The 17,521-nt window shown below is 47.0% G+C and overlaps 1 protein-coding gene across 4 annotated transcripts; it reads right to left on the bottom strand.

Annotated features, from left to right (window-relative positions):
- Positions 1 to 1,122: 1,122 nt before the first annotated feature.
- LOC144329045 (uncharacterized) lies at positions 1,123 to 17,431 on the bottom strand. Of its 4 annotated transcripts, none has more exons than XM_077935499.1 (4): positions 16,829 to 17,431; positions 15,511 to 15,688; positions 13,429 to 13,571; positions 1,123 to 12,315 (listed from the first exon to the last, which is right to left on the bottom strand). In XM_077935499.1, the coding sequence occupies exon 4, from the start codon at positions 11,965 to 11,967 to the stop codon at positions 8,677 to 8,679; it is 3,291 nt and encodes a 1,096-aa protein (XP_077791625.1). In that variant the 5' UTR covers positions 11,968 to 12,315; positions 13,429 to 13,571; positions 15,511 to 15,688; positions 16,829 to 17,431; the 3' UTR covers positions 1,123 to 8,676. The 4 variants fall into 4 exon arrangements, with proteins under 4 accessions (XP_077791625.1, XP_077791626.1, XP_077791627.1 ...); XM_077935500.1 differs by having other exon boundaries at positions 15,516 to 15,688; XM_077935501.1 differs by lacking the exon at positions 13,429 to 13,571.
- Positions 17,432 to 17,521: the final 90 nt, after the last annotated feature.

The following is a 17,521-nucleotide window of genomic DNA, read 5'->3' as shown; positions in this document are numbered from 1 at the left end:
TAACCAGATGACGCTGAAACAATTTCACCTTTGACAGTGGCTTGCTGCATCAACAGGGAAAGAAACACACACACACACACACTCCACTCTAGTATCAGCAGGACTGTCAAGGAGCTGAATTAGTAACACAAGATTTGCCAAAGCTACAGCTCAGGCATTTGCTTCAAAGAAGCCTCTGGTCGGGCAGCGCCAGCAGGAGGAAGGCGGCCAGCAGCTCGGTGTGGCTCAGGCACTGCACCACGGCGTTCAGGAAGCACGTGTTGCCGTGGTTCTTCAGCCCCTGCGCGCCCGGCATGAGCGGCCGAGGGTCCCCGGGAACGGCCGCCGGCAGGGGACTCTACGCGCCCCATGACAGCCGGGCGCTGCCGCCGCCGCCGCCACCGGCTTGGCCTCTCTCGCGCTCGGGCCCGGGCGGGCGCTTGAAGCCGCCCTCGTCGTCCTTGGGCTCAGCGCCTTCTCGCCGCCGCGCCTGCTGCTGCTGCTGCCGGGCGCCGCGCAAAGTTTGCAAGAGGCGCCGCACCAGCCTGCTCAGGGCACACACGGCTCCTCGGCATCGCCGCCCGGCCCCGGCGTGGGGGCGCTCTCCGCCGGCCACCCCGTCCGGGGGACCGGGCACGCCGGGCCCGGGCTTCTCGCCCGCCTCTTGCTCGCCCATCGGCGCCAGGAGGCTACGGCCACCCACTCCGCCGCCGCCTGACGGCGCTTGCTGCCTTCTACTCCCCGTTGTTGTCGGCGGCTACCTGCGCGCTCCGAGCCTCTCCGCCCTCCCTCTGCGCTTGCCGGCTGGGCAGGGCAGAGAGGCGGGGAAGGCGAGCGGGCCGGGCTCATGGCCGGGGGCAGGCGGGCATCTTGCTGCGCCCCTCCGCCCAAGGCACGACGCTTTCCCCGCCTCCTCGGGTCGCCGCCCGCGGATCGGCAGAGCCTGGGGAACAGGGGAAGTAAACTCAGCGGAGGGGAGTGGATCGTGCGCGCTGAGTTTGGAGGTTTGGAGGGATCTCGGAGGAGGAGGGAGGACGGGGGGAGCTAGGGGGCAGGGTACGACACGGCTGGGCCCTCTGGACTCGCGCCCCCCCAGATGTTGCGCCCGGTGCGGCCGGCACCCCTGGCACCCCCCACGCTACGCCACTGCCTTTGGGCACGTCCACCAAAGGTGAAAGAATGTTCCCTCATTTTCTCTACATTTCCAACATTTATTATCAGGCAAATGATATACTTTTGCAAGCTTGACTGGTGTCATGTACCACCTATATATCGGTTTCATAATATTTTCTTTTAAGGCATTACATGCCGTAAATTTCACACCGGTGGTCCATAACTGTTCTCAGTCAGCAACATAATGTTATAACCAATGTCTTGCGCCCACTTAATCATAGCTGATTTGACCGTTTCATCCTGAGTGTTCCATTTTAACAGCAAGTTATACATTCTTGAAAGTACCTTAGTTTTAGGTTCTAACAATTCTGTTTCTAATTTCGATTTTTCCACCTGGAAGCCTATTTTTTTATCCATATAAAAAACCTCTCTAATTTGATAATAATGTAGCCAATCTTGCACTTTATCTTTTAATTTCTCAAAACTCTGCAATCTCAATGTGTCTCCATTTTGTTCTAATATCTCCCAATATTTCGGCCACTTGGCCTCCATATTGAGTCTTTTCAGAGCCTTAGCTTCCATGGGTGATAGCCACCTTGGGGTCTTGTTTTCTAATAAATCTTTATATCTTATCCAGACATTAAACACTGCTTTCCTGACAATATGGTTCTTGAATGCTCTATGAATTTTAACCTTGTCGTACCACAGATATGCATGCCACCCAAACGCATTGTTAAACCCTTCCAAATCCAAAATGTCAGTGTTCTCCAGAAGTAGCCAGTCTTTCAACCAGCAGAATGCTGCTGATTCATAATACAACTTCATGTCAACTTCTCGGTAGTGGCGCCCGTCCTGTGGAACGCCCTCCCATCAGATGTCAAAGCGATAAACAACTACCTGACATTCAGGAGACATCTGAAGGCAGCCCTGTTCAGGGAAGTTTTTAATATGTGACATTTTAGTGTATTTTTTATCTTTGTTGGAAGCCGCCCAGAGTGGCTGGGGAAACTCAGCCAGATGGGCGGGGTACAAATAATTTATTATTATTATTATTATTATTATTATTATTATTATTATTATTATTATTATTATTATTATTGTCTGGCAGGGCAAACCCCCCTCTTTCTTTAGCATCAGTCAATATTTTAAATTTTATTCTGGGCTTTTTGCCCTGCCAGACAAACTTAGAAATGTCTCTCTGCCACCCCTTGAAACAGTCCATCCTGTCCACAATCTGCAAAGTTTGAAACAAAAACAGCATTTTTGGCAGTACATTCATCTTTATGGCAGCAATTCAACCCAACAAGGAAAGCTTCAATTTTGACCAAATTTCTAAATCTTTTTTAACCTCTGACCAACATTTTTCATAATTATCTTTAAATAAATTCAAATTTTTGGCTGTCATATTAATCCCTAGATATTTCACTTTCTTCACCACATTTAAATCTGTCTCCTTCTGAAACCTTTCTTTTTCCATTGTTGTCAATTTTTTCTCCAAAACCTTAGTTTTTTGCTTGTTTAATTTAAATCCTGCCACCTGACCAAATTCTTGAATCAGTTCTAAAACTCTCTTCGTACTAGATTCTGCCTCCTGTAATGTCAAAACCAGGTCATCTGCAAAGGCCCTGAGTTTATATTGTTTAGCTCCGACCTGGATTCCTTTAATCAACCGGTCCCTCCTAATCATGTTCAAGAGCACCTCCAGGACCGAAATAAATAGCAATGGAGAGATAGGGCAACCCTGTCGTGTTCCTTTTTCAATTTTAAACTCTTCTGACACCACGTTATTAACTATCAATTTTGCTTTTTGTTCTGAATAGATTGCGTCTATACCATTTTCAAACCCCCGTCCCATTCCCTTAAGATTCTTCTTCATAAAATTCCAAGAGATATTGTCAAAGGCCTTCTCCGCATCAATAAAAATCAAAACTGCTCTTGTGTTAGTGTTTGTTTGCAATAACTCCAAAATATCAATAATGTTCCTTGTATTGTCAGACAAATGTCTGCCTGGGAGGAAGCCTGCCTGGTCTTTATGGATCACTTCATTTAACACTCTTTTTAATCTGTTAGCTAAAATATCTGCAAAAATTTTATAATCCACATTTAAAAGGGAAATGGGACGGTAGTTCTTGAGTTGTGTCTTTTCAGCTTCAGATTTTGGTATAAGTGTGATGAAAGCTTCTTTCCATGACTCCGGTGCCTTCTTCCCCTCCATAATCTCGTTGCACACCTCCTTTAATGGTTGAATTAAATAGTCTTTCAAAGTCTTATAATACTTGGAGGTTAACCCATCCGGCCCTGGAGACTTGCCCAGTTGCATGTTCTGAATGGCACCTTCAATCTCCTGTTCCGTTATCTTATGGTTCAATATTGTCTTGTTTTCTTGAGATAGTTTTTGTAATCCATTAGTTCTTAAAAATTGGTCTATATCCGTCTCTTTCTGCGGCCCCTGGGTATAAAGTTGTTTGAAGTATCTCTGGAAGCATTTTCTAATCTCCACAGGATTTGGATATTTCTCCCCTCAATCTCAAGATTGGTAACCGTGTTCAACTTCTGTCTTTTTTCAACTGCCATGCTAGCAGTTTTCCACATTTATTAGCTGATTCAAAGGTCTTTTGTCTCATTTATTTGATTTTCCATTCGACTTCCTGATTTATCAATTTCATATATTGTACTTGATATAATTTAATTTCTCTCAGAATCTCCTGTGACTTTGGTTTCAATCTTAATTTTTTCTCTCCTTTTATTTTCTCAAAAATTCTGTCTTTTTTCTCATTTTGGGTTCTCTTTTTTATTGCATTCTGTTGTATCAGAAACCCCCTCATCACCGCTTTACTTGCACCCCAGATTATTCTTTTTTCCACTGTGGTTTTCAAGTTTACTTCAAAGTAGTCCCACAGGTTCTTTTGGGCCTTCTTGACAATCTCTTGGTCTCTTAATAAGGTGTCATTCATCTTCCATCTGAAGGAGCCAGTTAAATTTAATCTCATTTCCATCTTTACTGCATTATGGTCGGAGCAGGTTTTTGGGCAGATTTCCACCTTTCTAGTCTTGGGAGCCAATCCTCTAGTTATCCATATTTGGTCAGTTCTTGTCCGTGTCATTTTGGCTTCAGAGAAGAATGTCCCTTCTCTTCCTAAGGGGTTTTTTGTTCTCCAAATGTCAATCAGATCCATGTTGTCAGTTAGTTCAAAAAAAGTCTTTGGTAGCCTGCCCTCTTTTGTTATGCTTTGACTTTGCGCTTTGTCCATATTCGTAGATACCACCCCATTCATGTCACCCATCATAATGATGTTATTATAGTCCACATAATCCAGCATTGTCTCATGCAACTTCTTGTAAAATTCCGACTTCCCCTCATTTGGTGCATAAATTCCCAAAATCAAAAGAATTTCTCCTTGTATTTGAATTTCAATTGCCAAAATTCTTCCTTGCTCATCTTTAAAAAGAAATTTTGGTGATAGGCTTTCTTTTGCATAGATAGCAACTCCTCTCTTCTTCACTCTATCAGATGAAATAAATTCTTGACCCAGTCTCTTATTGATTAAAACTTTCCTATGGAGCCTAATCACATGTGTTTCCTGTAGGCAAATTAAGTCTAATTGTTCCTTTTTTAATAAATGAAAAATCTTCTTCCTTTTCTCAGGGGAATTAAAACCATGAATGTTCCAACTTAGTAGTTGCAGAGACATGTTGAGATAGTTCTATTCTCCCTTTGGCGGTGGTATCACTTTCTCAGGCTCATCAGAACCCAAAGGTGTAGGTATAAAACTTAGTGGTCCAGATCCTGAGGCTCTTGATTCTCCTTCAGTCCCTTTCTGAAGGTCTTCTCCGTAGTCAAAACAAAAAAAAATTCCTTCCAGTAGCACCTTAAAGACCAACTAAGTTAGTTCTTGGTATGAGCTTTCGTGTGCATGCACACTTCTTCAGATACACTGAAACAGAAGTTGCCAGATCCTTCTATATAGTGAGAAGGTGGGGAGGGGTATTACTCAGAAGGGTGGTGGGAATGGGTGATTGGCAGATAGCTGTGATGAGCCTGTTGACGACTCTAAACGACTGCAATAGGTCTTACAGGAAAAAGCAAGGGGTGAGAAGGTGAAAAATGGCTTTGTCATGTATAGTGAGATAAGAATCCAATGTCTTTGTTCAGACCAGGTCTCTCCATGGTTTTAAGTTTGGTAATGAGTTGCAATTCAGCAGCTTCTCTTTCCAGTCTATTTCTGAAATTCCTTTGTAGTAAAACAGCTACTTTGAGATCTTGTATAGAATGTCCTGGGAGATTGAAGTGTTCTCCTACTGGTTTCTCTGTCTTGTGATTCTTGATGTCAGATTTATGTCCGTTTATTCTTTGGCGTAAGGTTTGGCCTGTTTGTCCAATATAGAGAGCTGAAGGACACTGTTGGCATTTGATGGCATATACAATGTTAGACGATGAGCAATTAAATAGTCCTGAGACGGTATGTGTGATGTTGTTGGGGCCAGTAATGGTGTTGTCCGGGTGTATGTGGCAGCAAAGTTGGCATCTGGGTTTATTGCAGGCTCTGGTGCCAGTGTCCGTGTTAAGTCTGGTTGTAGTATTATTGTGGGTTAGGAGTTGTTTAAGATTGGGTGGCTGTCTGTAGGCAATGAAAGGTCTTCCTCCCAGAGCTTGAGAAAGAGAACTGTCATTGTCCAGGAGAGGTTGTAGATCTCTGATGATGTGTTGTACTGTTTTAACTTGGGAGCTGTATGTGATGACTAGAGGTGTTCTGTTATTTTCTTTTTTGGGTCTGTCTTGCAGCAAGTTCTCTCTGGGTATCAGTCTGGCTCTGTTGATCTGTTGTCTAACTTCATCTGCTGGGTATTTTAGTTCTAAAAAGGTTTGCTGTAGATCTCTTAGGTGAGAGTCTCTGTCTGTAGAATTGGAACAGATACGGCTGTAACGTAGTGCCTGGCTATATACAATGGACTGTTTGGTATGTTTGGGATGGTAGCTAGAGGCATGTAGATATGTTTGTCGGTCAGTTGGTTTACGGTATAAGGTGGTGTCTATGCGCCCATCCTGTATTTTTATAGTAGTGCCCAAAAAATGTATTTCTTGCATAGATTGATTCATTGTTAGGTTGATTGTGGGGTGAAATCATTGAATTTCTGGTGGAAGGTGTCCAGGGTCTGTTGACCATGTGTCCAGATGATAAAAATATCATCAATGTATCGCAGGTACAAGAGAGGTTTGAGTGGGTAGGAGTTTAGGAAACATTGTTCTAAATCTGCCATGAAGATGTTGGAATACTGTGGGGCCATGCGGGTGCCCATTGCTGTGCCGCTGATCTGAAGGAACAGGTCATCACCGAATTTGAAGTTGTTGTGGGTAAGGACAAATTGGCAGAGTTTGGTGGCAAAGTCCGCTGTGGTTTTATCTGAAATGGTGTTCTGAAATGGTGGGAACACACTACAGCACTGTGGTCCTCTGGTGGGAAAACTCCTGAGAAGCATGATTGAATCAAAAATTCTGGGACTATGGAAAAATACTATCTTCCTCAAACCCCAGAATGAGCAGGAGCTCTGGGGTTGCCCCATGGGTTTCATGAGCGAAGATGGGGCCCCCAGGAGACTTCTCTGATACCTGCAGCCCCTCCTTCCCCCTCTTGAAATTAGGCTGGGGGGGAAATCCCCCATTCAATTTCAGTATTTCAAGTTTTCTTCAGAACGCGCAGGGCAGGAGGCAGCGAAAAAGTTCTGGTTCTTCAGAAAAAGTTCTGAAGAAGAAGTGTATCTGAAGAAGTGTGCATGCACACGAAAGCTCATACCACGAACTAACCTAGTTGGTCTTTAAGGTGCTACTGGAAGGAATTTTTTATATATAAACACTAGAACTTCACATATACCTCATGCTTGTAGGAATGATTTCCTGCTGAGTTCATTGCTCAGAGTGGACTCTGAGAGGAAGACGTCCCACATTCCATACATCTAAATGGGTTCTCCCATGTGAGAGTCCCTAGATGTTCCTTAAATAAAGGTAAAGGTAAAGGGACCCCTGACCATTAGGTCCAGTCAAAGACGACTCTGGGGTTGCGGTGCTCATCTCACTTTATTGGCCGAGGGAGCCGGGCTACAGCTTCTGGGTCATGTGGCCAGCAGGACTAAGCCGCTTCTGGCGAACCAGAGCAGCGCATAGAAGCGCCGTTTACCTTCCCATCAGAGCGGTACCTATTTATCTACTTGCAATTTGACATGATTGCAAACTGCTAGGTCGGCAGGAACAGTGACCGAGCAACGGGAGCTCACCACGTTGTGGGGATTCGAACCACCGACCTTCTGATCGGCAAGTCCTAGGCTCTGTGGTTTAACCCACAGTGCCACCCGTGTCCCTGTTCCTTAAATACTCCATTATAAAGAAAGCACTTTTTGCAGTCTTTTCATTTAAACTGCTTCTCTTCTGAGTTTGTTGATGGTCTGAAGGGTTTCAACTCTTAAAGTTCTTCCTGTCCATAAGTCTGTTGAATTTGAACTTCCACTAAGAGTACTTTCCTGATTTTACCGTATTTTTTGCTCTATAAGACTCACTTTTTCCCTGCTAAAAAGTAAGGGGAAAGGTGTGTGCGTCTTATGGAGCGAATGCAGGCTGTGCAGCTATCCCAGAAGCCAGAACAGCAAGAGGGATTGCTACTTTTGCTGCGCAGCAATCCCTCTTGCTTCTGGGATGCAGAATATTTTTTTTCTTGTTTTCGTCCTCCAAAAACTAGGTACGTCTTGTGGTCTGTTAAGTCTTATAGAGTGAAAAATACGGTTATATGGTTTGTCTTTTGTGTGAGGCTGTTGACATAAATCAAGGGTTCCACTCTGACTGAAGCTCCTTCTACAGTCCATACCCTTAAATGGTTTCTCCCGTGTGTGAGTCCGTTGATGTGTTCTAAGGCAGTGTTTCCCAACCTTGTGCCTCCAGCTGTTTTTGTTCTACAATTCCCAACATCCCTTGCCACTGGCCTTGCTAGTCAGGGATAATGGGAGTTGTAGTTCAAAAACAGCTGGAGGCACAAGGTTGGGAAACACTGTTCTAAGGCTTCCATTTTCACTAAAGCTCTTTCCACACTCAATACATTTAAATGGTTTCTCCCCTGTGTGAGTCGTTGATGATTTCTAAGGCTTCCACTATTACTAAAGCTCTTTCCACACTCAATACATTTACCGTATTTTTCGCCCTATAGGACACATTTTTCCCCTCCAAAAATGAAGGGGAAATGTGCGTGCGTCCTATGGGGCGAATGCAGGCTTTCGCTGAAGCCTGGAGAGCGAGAGGCATCTGTGTGCACCGACCCCTCTCGCTCTCCAGGCTTCAGGAAGCTATCCGCAAGCCTCGCGCGCCCAGCGGCAGCTCCCACCGGGTTCGCAAGGCTTGCGGGCGGCAGCCTGCAGCCCGAATCATGGGGCATGCTGCAGAGCCCGCCCCGTGCTTCGGGCAGATGTCCACAAGCCTTGCGCACCAGGTTCGCAAGGCTTGCAGGCAGCAGCCTGTTCTGGGGGCTGGGGTCGGGGGAAGCCAGCCAGGAAAAAATTTTTTTTCTTTATTTCCCCCCCCCAAAAAAAAAAACTAGGTGCGTCCTATGGGGCGAAAAATACGGTATCTGGTTTCTCCCCTGTGTGAGTCCGTTGATGTCTTCTAAGATCTCCACTCTGACTGAATTCCTTTCCACACTCCATGCATTTAAATGGTTTCTCCCCTGTGTGAGTCCGTTGATGTGTTCTAACGCTTCCAATATCACTAAAGCTCTTTCCACACTCGATACATTTATATGGTTTCTCGCCTGTGTGAGTCCATTGATGTGATCTAAGTTGTGCACTCTGGCTGAAGCTCTTTCCACACTCCATGCATTCAAATGGTTTCTCCCCTGTGTGAGTCCGTTGATGATTTCTAAGGTTTCCACTCTGACTGAAGCTCTTTCCACACTCCATGCATTTAAATGGTTTCTCCCCTGTGTGAGTCCGTTGATGTGTTCTAAGGTTTCCACTTTTACTAAAGCTCTTTCCACACTCGATACATTTAAATGGTTTCTCCCCTGTGTGAGTCCGTTGATGTGTTCTAAGGTTTCCACTTTTACTAAAGCTCTTTCCACACGCGATACATTTAAATGGTTTCTCCCCTGTGTGAGTCCGTTGATGTAGTCTAAGTTCTCCACTCTGACTGAATTCCTTTCCACACTCCATGCATTTAAATGGTTTCTCCCCTGTGTAAGTCTGTTGATGTGTTCTAAGGTTTCCACTCAAACTGAAGCTCTTTCCACGCTCCATACATTTATATGGTTTCTCCCCTGTGTGAGTCCATTGATGTTTCCTAAGGCTTCCATTTTCACTAAAGCTCTTTCCACACTCGATACATTTAAATGGTTTCTCCCCTGTGTGAGTCCGTTGATGGTTCCTAAGCTTTCCATTTTCACTAAAGCTCTTTCCACACTCGATACATTTAAATGGTTTCTCCCCTGTGTGAGTCCGTTGATGTGATCTAAGGCTTCCACGATCACTAAAACTCTTTCCACACTCCAGACATTTATATGGTTTCTCCCCTGTGTGAGTCCGTTGATGGTTCCTAAGAACTCCACTCTGACTGAATTCCTTTCCACACTCCATGCATTTAAATGGTTTCTCCCCTGTGTGAGTCCGTTGATGTCTTCTAAGATCTCCACTCTGACTGAATTCCTTTCCACACTCCATGCATTTAAATGGTTTCTCCCCTGTGTGAGTCCGTTGATGGTTCCTAAGCTTTCCATTTTCACTAAAGCTCTTTCCACACTCGATACATTTAAATGGTTTCTCCCCTGTGTGAGTCCGTTGATGTGATCTAAGGCTTCCACGATCACTAAAACTCTTTCCACACTCCAGACATTTATATGGTTTCTCCCCTGTGTGAGTCCGTTGATGGTTCCTAAGAACTCCACTCTGACTGAATTCCTTTCCACACTCCATGCATTTAAATGGTTTCTCCCCTGTGTGAGTCCGTTGATGTCTTCTAAGATCTCCACTCTGACTGAATTCCTTTCCACACTCCATGCATTTAAATGGTTTCTCCCCTGTGTGAGTCCGTTGATGTGTTCTAAGGCTTCCAATATCACTAAAGCTCTTTCCACACTCGATACATTTATATGGTTTATCGCCTGTGTGAGTCCATTGATGTGATCTAAGTTGTGCACTCTGACTGAAGCTCTTTCCACACTCCATGCATTCAAATGGTTTCTCCCCTGTGTGAGTCCGTTGATGTGTTCTAAGATCTCCACTCCGACTGAAGCTCTTTCCACACTCCAGACATTTATATGGTTTCTCCCCTGTGTGAGTCTGTTGATGATTTCTAAGGTTTCCACTCTGACTGAAGCTCTTTCCACACTCCATGCATTTAAATGGTTTCTCCCCTGTGTGAGTCCGTTGATGTGTTCTAAGGGTTCCACTCCGACTGAAGCTCTTTCCACACGGGATACATTTAAATGGTTTCTCCCCTGTGTGAGTCCGTTGATGTAGTCTAAGTTCTCCACTCTGACTGAATTCCTTTCCACACTCCATGCATTTAAATGGTTTCTCCCCTGTGTGAGTCCGTTGATGTGTTCTAAGGTTTCCACTCAGACTGAAGCTCTTTCCACGCTCCATACATTTATATGGTTTCTCCCCTGTGTGAGTCCATTGATGTTTCCTAAGGCTTCCATTTTTACTAAAGCTCTTTCCACACTCGATACATTTAAATGGTTTCTCCCCTATGTGAGTCTGTTGATGTGTTCTAAGGTTTCCACTCAGACTGAAGCTCTTTCCACGCTCCATACATTTATATGGTTTCTCCACCGTGTGAGTCCATTGATGTTTCCTAAGGCTTCCATTTTCACTTAAGCTCTTTACACACTCGATACATTTAAATGGTTTCTCCCCTGTGTGAGTCCGTTGATGGTTCCTAAGCTTTCCATTTTCACTGAAGCTCTTTCCACACTCGATACATTTAAATGGTTTCTCCCCTGTGTGAGTCCATTGATGTGATCTAAGGCTTCCATTTTCACTAAAACTCTTTCCACACTCCAGACATTTATATGGTTTCTCCCCTGTGTGAGTCCATTGATGGTTCCTAAGGCTTCCATTTTCACTAAAGCTCTTTCCACACTCGATACATTTAAATGGTTTCTCCCCTGTGTGAGTCCGTTGATGTTTTCTAAGGTTTCCACTCCGACTGAAGCTCTTTCCACACTCCAGACATTTATATGGTTTCTCCCCTGTGTGAGTCCGTTGATGGTTCCTAAGAACTCCACTCTGACTGAATTCCTTTCCACACTCCATGCATTTAAATGGTTTCTCCCCTGTGTGAGTCCGTTGATGTCTTCTAAGGCTTCCACGATCAGTAAAACTCTTTCCACACTCCAGACATTTATATGGTTTCTCCCCTGTGTGAGTCCGTTGATGTATATTGAGGTGTCCACTCCGACTGAAGCTCTTTCCACACTCCAGACATTTATATGGTTTCTCCACTGTGTGAGTCCGTTGATGGTTCCTAAGGCTTCCATTTTCACTAAAGCTCTTTCCACACTCCATGCATTCAAATGGTTTCTCCCCTGTGTGAGTCTGTTGATGATTTCTAAGGTTTCCACTCCGACTGAAGCTCTTTCCACACTCGATACATTTAAATGGTTTCTCCCCTGTGTGAGTCCGTTGATGTTTTCTAAGGCTTCCAATATCACTAAAGCTCTTTCCACACTCGATACATTTATATGGTTTCTCCCCTGTGTGAGTCCATTGATGTGATCTAAGTTGTGCACTCTGACTGAAGCTCTTTCCACACTCCATGCATTTAAACGGTTTCGCCCCTGTGTGAGTCCGTTGATATCTTCTAAGGCTTCCACTATTATTAATGTTCTTTCCACACACCATACATTCATATGGTTTTCCCCCTGTGTGAGTCCCTTTGTGCAATTTAAGGTTTCCACTCTGACTGAAATTCTTCCCACACTCCCTTCACTTAAAACGTTTTCTCTCTGTGTGAGTCCGCTGGTGTGTTCTAAGTTTTGAGTTGAAAGAGAAGCTCTTTCCGCACTACATACCTTTGAATGGCTTCTTTCCTTTTTGTGTTCGTTGATGTGAACTATGTGTGCTCATTCAGTGATGCATATTCCACATTTCACACATTTTAATGGCTATTCCTAATGAAACGAAAGGTGCCCTGTCCCCCGCAATTCTGTCTTCTCCATCACCTTTTTCAGAGTGGGCAGAAAGCAAATCCTGTTTGGGTTTCAAGGAAGAGAACAAAGGGAAAGAGAACACATCAACCGCCATTAGCACCTTCTCTTATTTCAACATCTCTTACATTCTCCCATGTGCTACCCATGTTCCCAATTTTTAGGAAATGAAAATGGTATGATGTCAAAGGGTAGTAATGCATCAGGAACCTTTCAAGATCCTCAATCATCTTTAATAACACAGCATGATCTTGGAATACTGTTGTCCTGTGGGACTGCCTTTCAAATCAAGTGGTTGCTCCCATTTCCACCTCTAGATCTTCATGAATCACCTGCACAGTCCCACTCACCTCAGGAGGTCCATATGGATTATTTTGGGAGACCCAGGCCTACATCTCTTCCAGGGACTGTGGTCTGGGTCAGTCAGAGAACTAGTGACAAGGCTTGGTGCTTGGGGTCAGCTGAATGGGTGCTCAGGGAAGCTCCTGTTCTTGGAGATGGACCTGTGTCTACATGCCTCACATTGCATGGAGAGAGCAGAAGAAGCAGAAGGAAAGCAGATGGCACATGGGAATCCCAGACGGAAACACCCACCCCAAAGGTTCTTTATAATGATGATGTGCTGCCTGATCCTGTGCTTGTCTTCTGACAGAGGACTATCCTAATCTGAAAGGCAGGATATTCAAGGCAAGGAGATAACTGTTCTTCATGGTAGGTAGACATATTGGTCTGACACAGTTGAAGTAAAAAAGTAAAAAAATAGTCCAGTTGCACCTTAGGTTCTAGATATAAGCTTTTGTGTGCATTCACAGTTCTTCATATAGTGGGAGATGGTAGTAGGAGTACCCTTCTGAGAAAAACCCCACCCCACCCTCCCACGATATACAAGGGTCTGGTGACATCTGTGTCAGTGTATCTGAAGAATTGTGCATGCACACAAAAGCTTATACCTAGAACAATCTTAGTTGGTCTCTAAGGTGCTACTGGACTATTTTTAAATGTTTTATTTCAACTGTGTCAGACCAACACGGCTACCTACCTGAATCTAGATCTCATGGGGTGTTGGGGATAAGTAGTTCCTTTGGTGGGGGACATGTCCTGCACCTCCTGGGATCATTTTTCCACCCTTGGTGCCCACCCTGCACTCAGCTCTCACCTGTGGCTTCCAGAAGCTGTCAGCATGCAACAGGGGTTCAAGCAACGGCTTCTACCAGCCGGCTAAACCAGGTGGGGAAAGCTGATGGGTCTCAAATCGTTGATGGGCTGGGTGGGGAATTCTGCTGCACCTGAAGTCAAGCCCTGGTGGATGGAGTGGAGGAGAACAACCGTGAATCCCACAGTCCAGAAGGCAGATTCTGCCCGTGCGGAAGAGGAAAGTGAAGGGCAGGTGGGGCACGTCCACCTGGAGGCTTGTTATCTAGTCCCAGGATTACTCTGACTTTGAATTATATATAAATTGCAGTATTGAAATGTGCCTGCTCCCACTTCATATTCTGATATTACTCTACTCTGCTTGTCTGTTTCTTACTTGAGTGCTGTTTTGGTTTGCTAAGTCAGGGTTTTACTGTGAGTTACATTTTTGCTATTTTTTGGGTCCTGTCATGCTTATCTGTCTTCAGTAATAAATTTCTCAGCTGATTTTTTTTTCTGCCTCTGAGTGTTTTCTCCTACTCTGCTACCTATACATCAATCATTATGGAGGAGCAAGATCTGCAACCTAAAGCCCTCCTCAGCCTCGGCCCTGTGAACCTGAAGGAGCATCTTTACCCCAGTCGTTCAGTCCGGACAGGGAGGTCCGCCTCCGAGAGTCTTCTGCTGGTTCCCTTGCAGTTAGAAGTGAAGTTCCAGGGAACCAGGCAGAGGGCTTCCTGCCCCATGGAATGCCCTCCCTTCAGAGGGCTAGGAAACAGGCAACTATCTGACATTTAGAAGACAGCTGTATCAGGAGGCTTTTAATTTTTGGATGTTTTACTGTCTTGTATATGTACTGTAGGGACGCGGGTAGCGTTGTGGGTTAAACCCCAGAACTTAGGACTTGCTGATCAGAAGGTCGGCGGTTCAAATCCCTGCGACAGGGTGAGCTCCCGTTGCTTGGTCCCTGCTCCTGCCAACCTAGCAGTTCGAAAGCACATCAAAGAGCAAGTAGATAAATAGGTACCGCTCTGGCGGGAAGGTAAATGGCGTTTCCGTGCTCTGCTCTGATTTGCCAGAAGCGCTTAGTTCTGCTGGCCACACGACCCGGAAGCTGTACGCCGGCTCCCTCGGCCAATAAAGCGAGATGAGTGCCGCAACCCCAGAGTTTCCCGCAACTGGACCTTCCGGTCAGGGGTCCCTTTACCTTTACCTATATGTACTGTAAGCTGCCCAGAGTGGCTTGGGGAAGATACTAATAGTATAACATCTAGAGTGGTGCCTCGGGTTACAGGCGCTTCAGGTTACAGACTCTGCTAACCCAGAAATAGTATCTTGGGTTAAGAACTTTGCTTCAGGATGAGAACAGAAATCCTGCTCTGGTGTGTAGGGATATTGCGGAGTGGACAGTGGGGTCCGGAGGGAGCACACTTTCCACCAGCAGGCTGCCACAATCTGCCTGCACGCGTGACCTTGGGGTGCAGGGCAACCCCCCCCCCCGACAAGCCACAGCTGTCTGTACATCGTTCCACCTCTGCCTGACCTTTTGCGATCTCAGCAGTTTGCGGTGTCCTGTCTGTAACCCTTTTCCATGAGACGTTTGTCTCCATTCATCATACATTGAGCAAGGGGGAAATGACGCTGTGGAACAGGTGCCAAAATAACTTTGTACCACCCCACGATTTTGGGACGGAAGATGTAAAGGCCACAGCCCAAAAATGTATTTGCCTGGCTTGCATACTTGTGTCAATAAAAGGAGGCTCCACAGGAATGGCAGCAGCTCGCTTCAGCCCACCTGTGCCCAGCTCACATGATGATCAACACCTGTCTTGGGCAGCAGGAGGCCCCATTAGCTAAAGTGGTGCTTCAGGTTAAGAACAGTTTCAGATTAAGAACAGAGCTGCAGAACGAATTCAGTTCTTAACCCGAGGTACCAGTGTACTATTATTATCATCTTGTGATTTTTTGTAGTTATTTTGGAATTCGTACTGCAATATTAGCTTACGAAATGTTATGGGTGGAGAAAACCACAGGGTTGCCATAAACTATAATCCCACCCACAAACTCTCATTCACACACAGTCTGTAAATTTGGGAATGACACACACCTCACCTGTACTAATACTGGCAGTCTTTGGCCTGCACAGGCACACCCAGTGTGTAGAGCCTCCAGCCCCAGGCACTGTCTATCATGAAAATGGCTCCTTTGACTGTGAAGATTCATGCAGTCACTGTCATCGGATGATGATGGGTTGTATCTCAGCTTGTCAGTCACTCTGACATTGGCTACAAAGAATGAGAGGAACAGAAATGCTTTTGAGGTGCAACTTCTGTATCAATCCTGAGAGCCATTCCATGGACTCTGCACCCCTGTTTCTGATGACAGGTGTACATTATCCTCATCCTCAGTGGAAAAGACAATAAAGATGGAAGCCTGAGAGAGAGGAAAAGGTTTCTGGCTGCTTCCTGGGTGGGATTGCGGAAACCAAGAGCCACTTCTGAGAAGGCCTCCCCCCTCCCCTCTTCTTCTCGGGATTTCCTCTCCTCTCCATGGGACCAGTGGTTGGACTGGGCAGAATGGCTGTGTCTGGACAGGGCAGGGGCTTATGGGGTGGGAAGAGGATGGAGCTTACAGGAAGGAAGGGTGGGGGGACAGGACCCCCCCACTTTCCAGGGATCCCTCTCTGGTCGCCTTGAAGGGGGGGCATTCCTGGGCGGGAGGGAGAAGCCAAGGCGGCCCCTCCGGAGATTCCCCAAGGAAGGCACGATGGAGACCCTCCCTCTCTCCCGGAGTCTCCCCTGCATCCGGAGGCTTCCTTGGCACCACTCCCCCCACGTCCTGCGCCCCCATCTCTCCAGCCGGAGGGCCCCCCCAAGACGAGCCGGGGAGGGACAGGGGGGTCTCTATCCCTCGTGCCCGTTAACCCTTTCGTGGCCCACCTCTCTCTGCGCTGAGCCCCTAGCGCTCCGGATATTCCCAGCGGGCGCCACGATGGAGACTTCTCCCCAAAGACTGGTCTTCCTATCTCCCCCCCCCCCCGCTGCCCTTCTCTGACCCAGGGATGCTCCCCTCCCTCCCCCCATTCCTCGACCTCCTCCCTCTCTCCCGGAGTCACCCCTGCACCCAAAGGCCCCCTTGGCTCGGGTCACCCCTCGCCCTGCGCGCCACACCTCTCCATTCCCGGCCCCCCCTGACAGGAGCAAGGGAGGGACAGGGGGGTCTCTATCCAGGCGCCTCCCTCACCCCTTAACCCTTTCATGGGCCGCTTTTCTCCGCGCCCCAGGGAGTCCTCGTGGGTGGGCGCCCCATCTCCGCCCCTTCGCAGCACGCGTGCCGGGATCCAGGCCCCACGGAAGGCGCTTGGGGGGAGCTGGCGGGGGTCTCTGGGTCCTCTTCTCCCCTCTCCCCCCCCCGGACCCCTTTACCTTTTTGTCCTCGCTCCCGATTCTCATTTCCTTTCCTGCAACATCCACGTTGGGCGGGGATCCTCCTCTTCCCGTCCTCCTCCCCCCCCCCCCCAAGATACGCCGCAGAGCAGCAATCCGGAGTGGACGCTCCACTTGCGGGAGAAGCAGGCAGGTTGGGAGGGGGGCTCCCCCCTCATTTCCGGAGCGAAGCAGGATTGGAGGAGGAGGAGGAGGAGGAGGAGGAGGAGGAGGAGGAGGAGGAGCAATGTATTGGGGGTGTGATTTGGGATTGTGTGGGCGGGATGAGAGAAGGATGTGCCGGGAAGGGAGGGAAAGTGTGGAGCGGGTGGGGGGGGAGGAGGAGAGGAAATCCCCCCCCCCGGTCTTCCTTCTGGGGATCAGGAGAGGGGGGAGGGGCTGATCCCGACAATCCAACAGCGAAGTCACAAAATGAGTTCTGCATGGAAATCAGATCAGACTCCGAGTTCGTGTTTTGGCAACATGACAGGTCTGTCTGTCCATCGGGATGCCTGAGGATTCCTGCTCGCTGCCTTTTCCTGGCCAGCCTGAGAGATCACTGGAAAGGGAGGATTTCTTGACTCCAGAATCCATCACCGCAGACCCGTTTCACTCAAGCTTAGAGATCTGCTCTTTGGACCAGTCTGCTTGCATCATGGGGATCACCAATGGATCATATGGATCATCAATGGA

Source organism: Podarcis muralis, chromosome 10, assembly GCF_964188315.1.
Source record: "Podarcis muralis chromosome 10, rPodMur119.hap1.1, whole genome shotgun sequence".
NCBI classification, from domain to species: domain Eukaryota; kingdom Metazoa; phylum Chordata; class Lepidosauria; order Squamata; family Lacertidae; genus Podarcis; species Podarcis muralis.
This window is presented reverse-complemented; position numbering and strand designations above follow the sequence as displayed.

Bases quoted from the DNA above. Each gene is read 5' to 3' on its own strand.
- LOC144329045 (XM_077935499.1), bottom strand. From the start codon at position 11,967: ATGGTGTGTGGAAAGAACATTAATAATAGTGGAAGCCTTAGAAGATAT.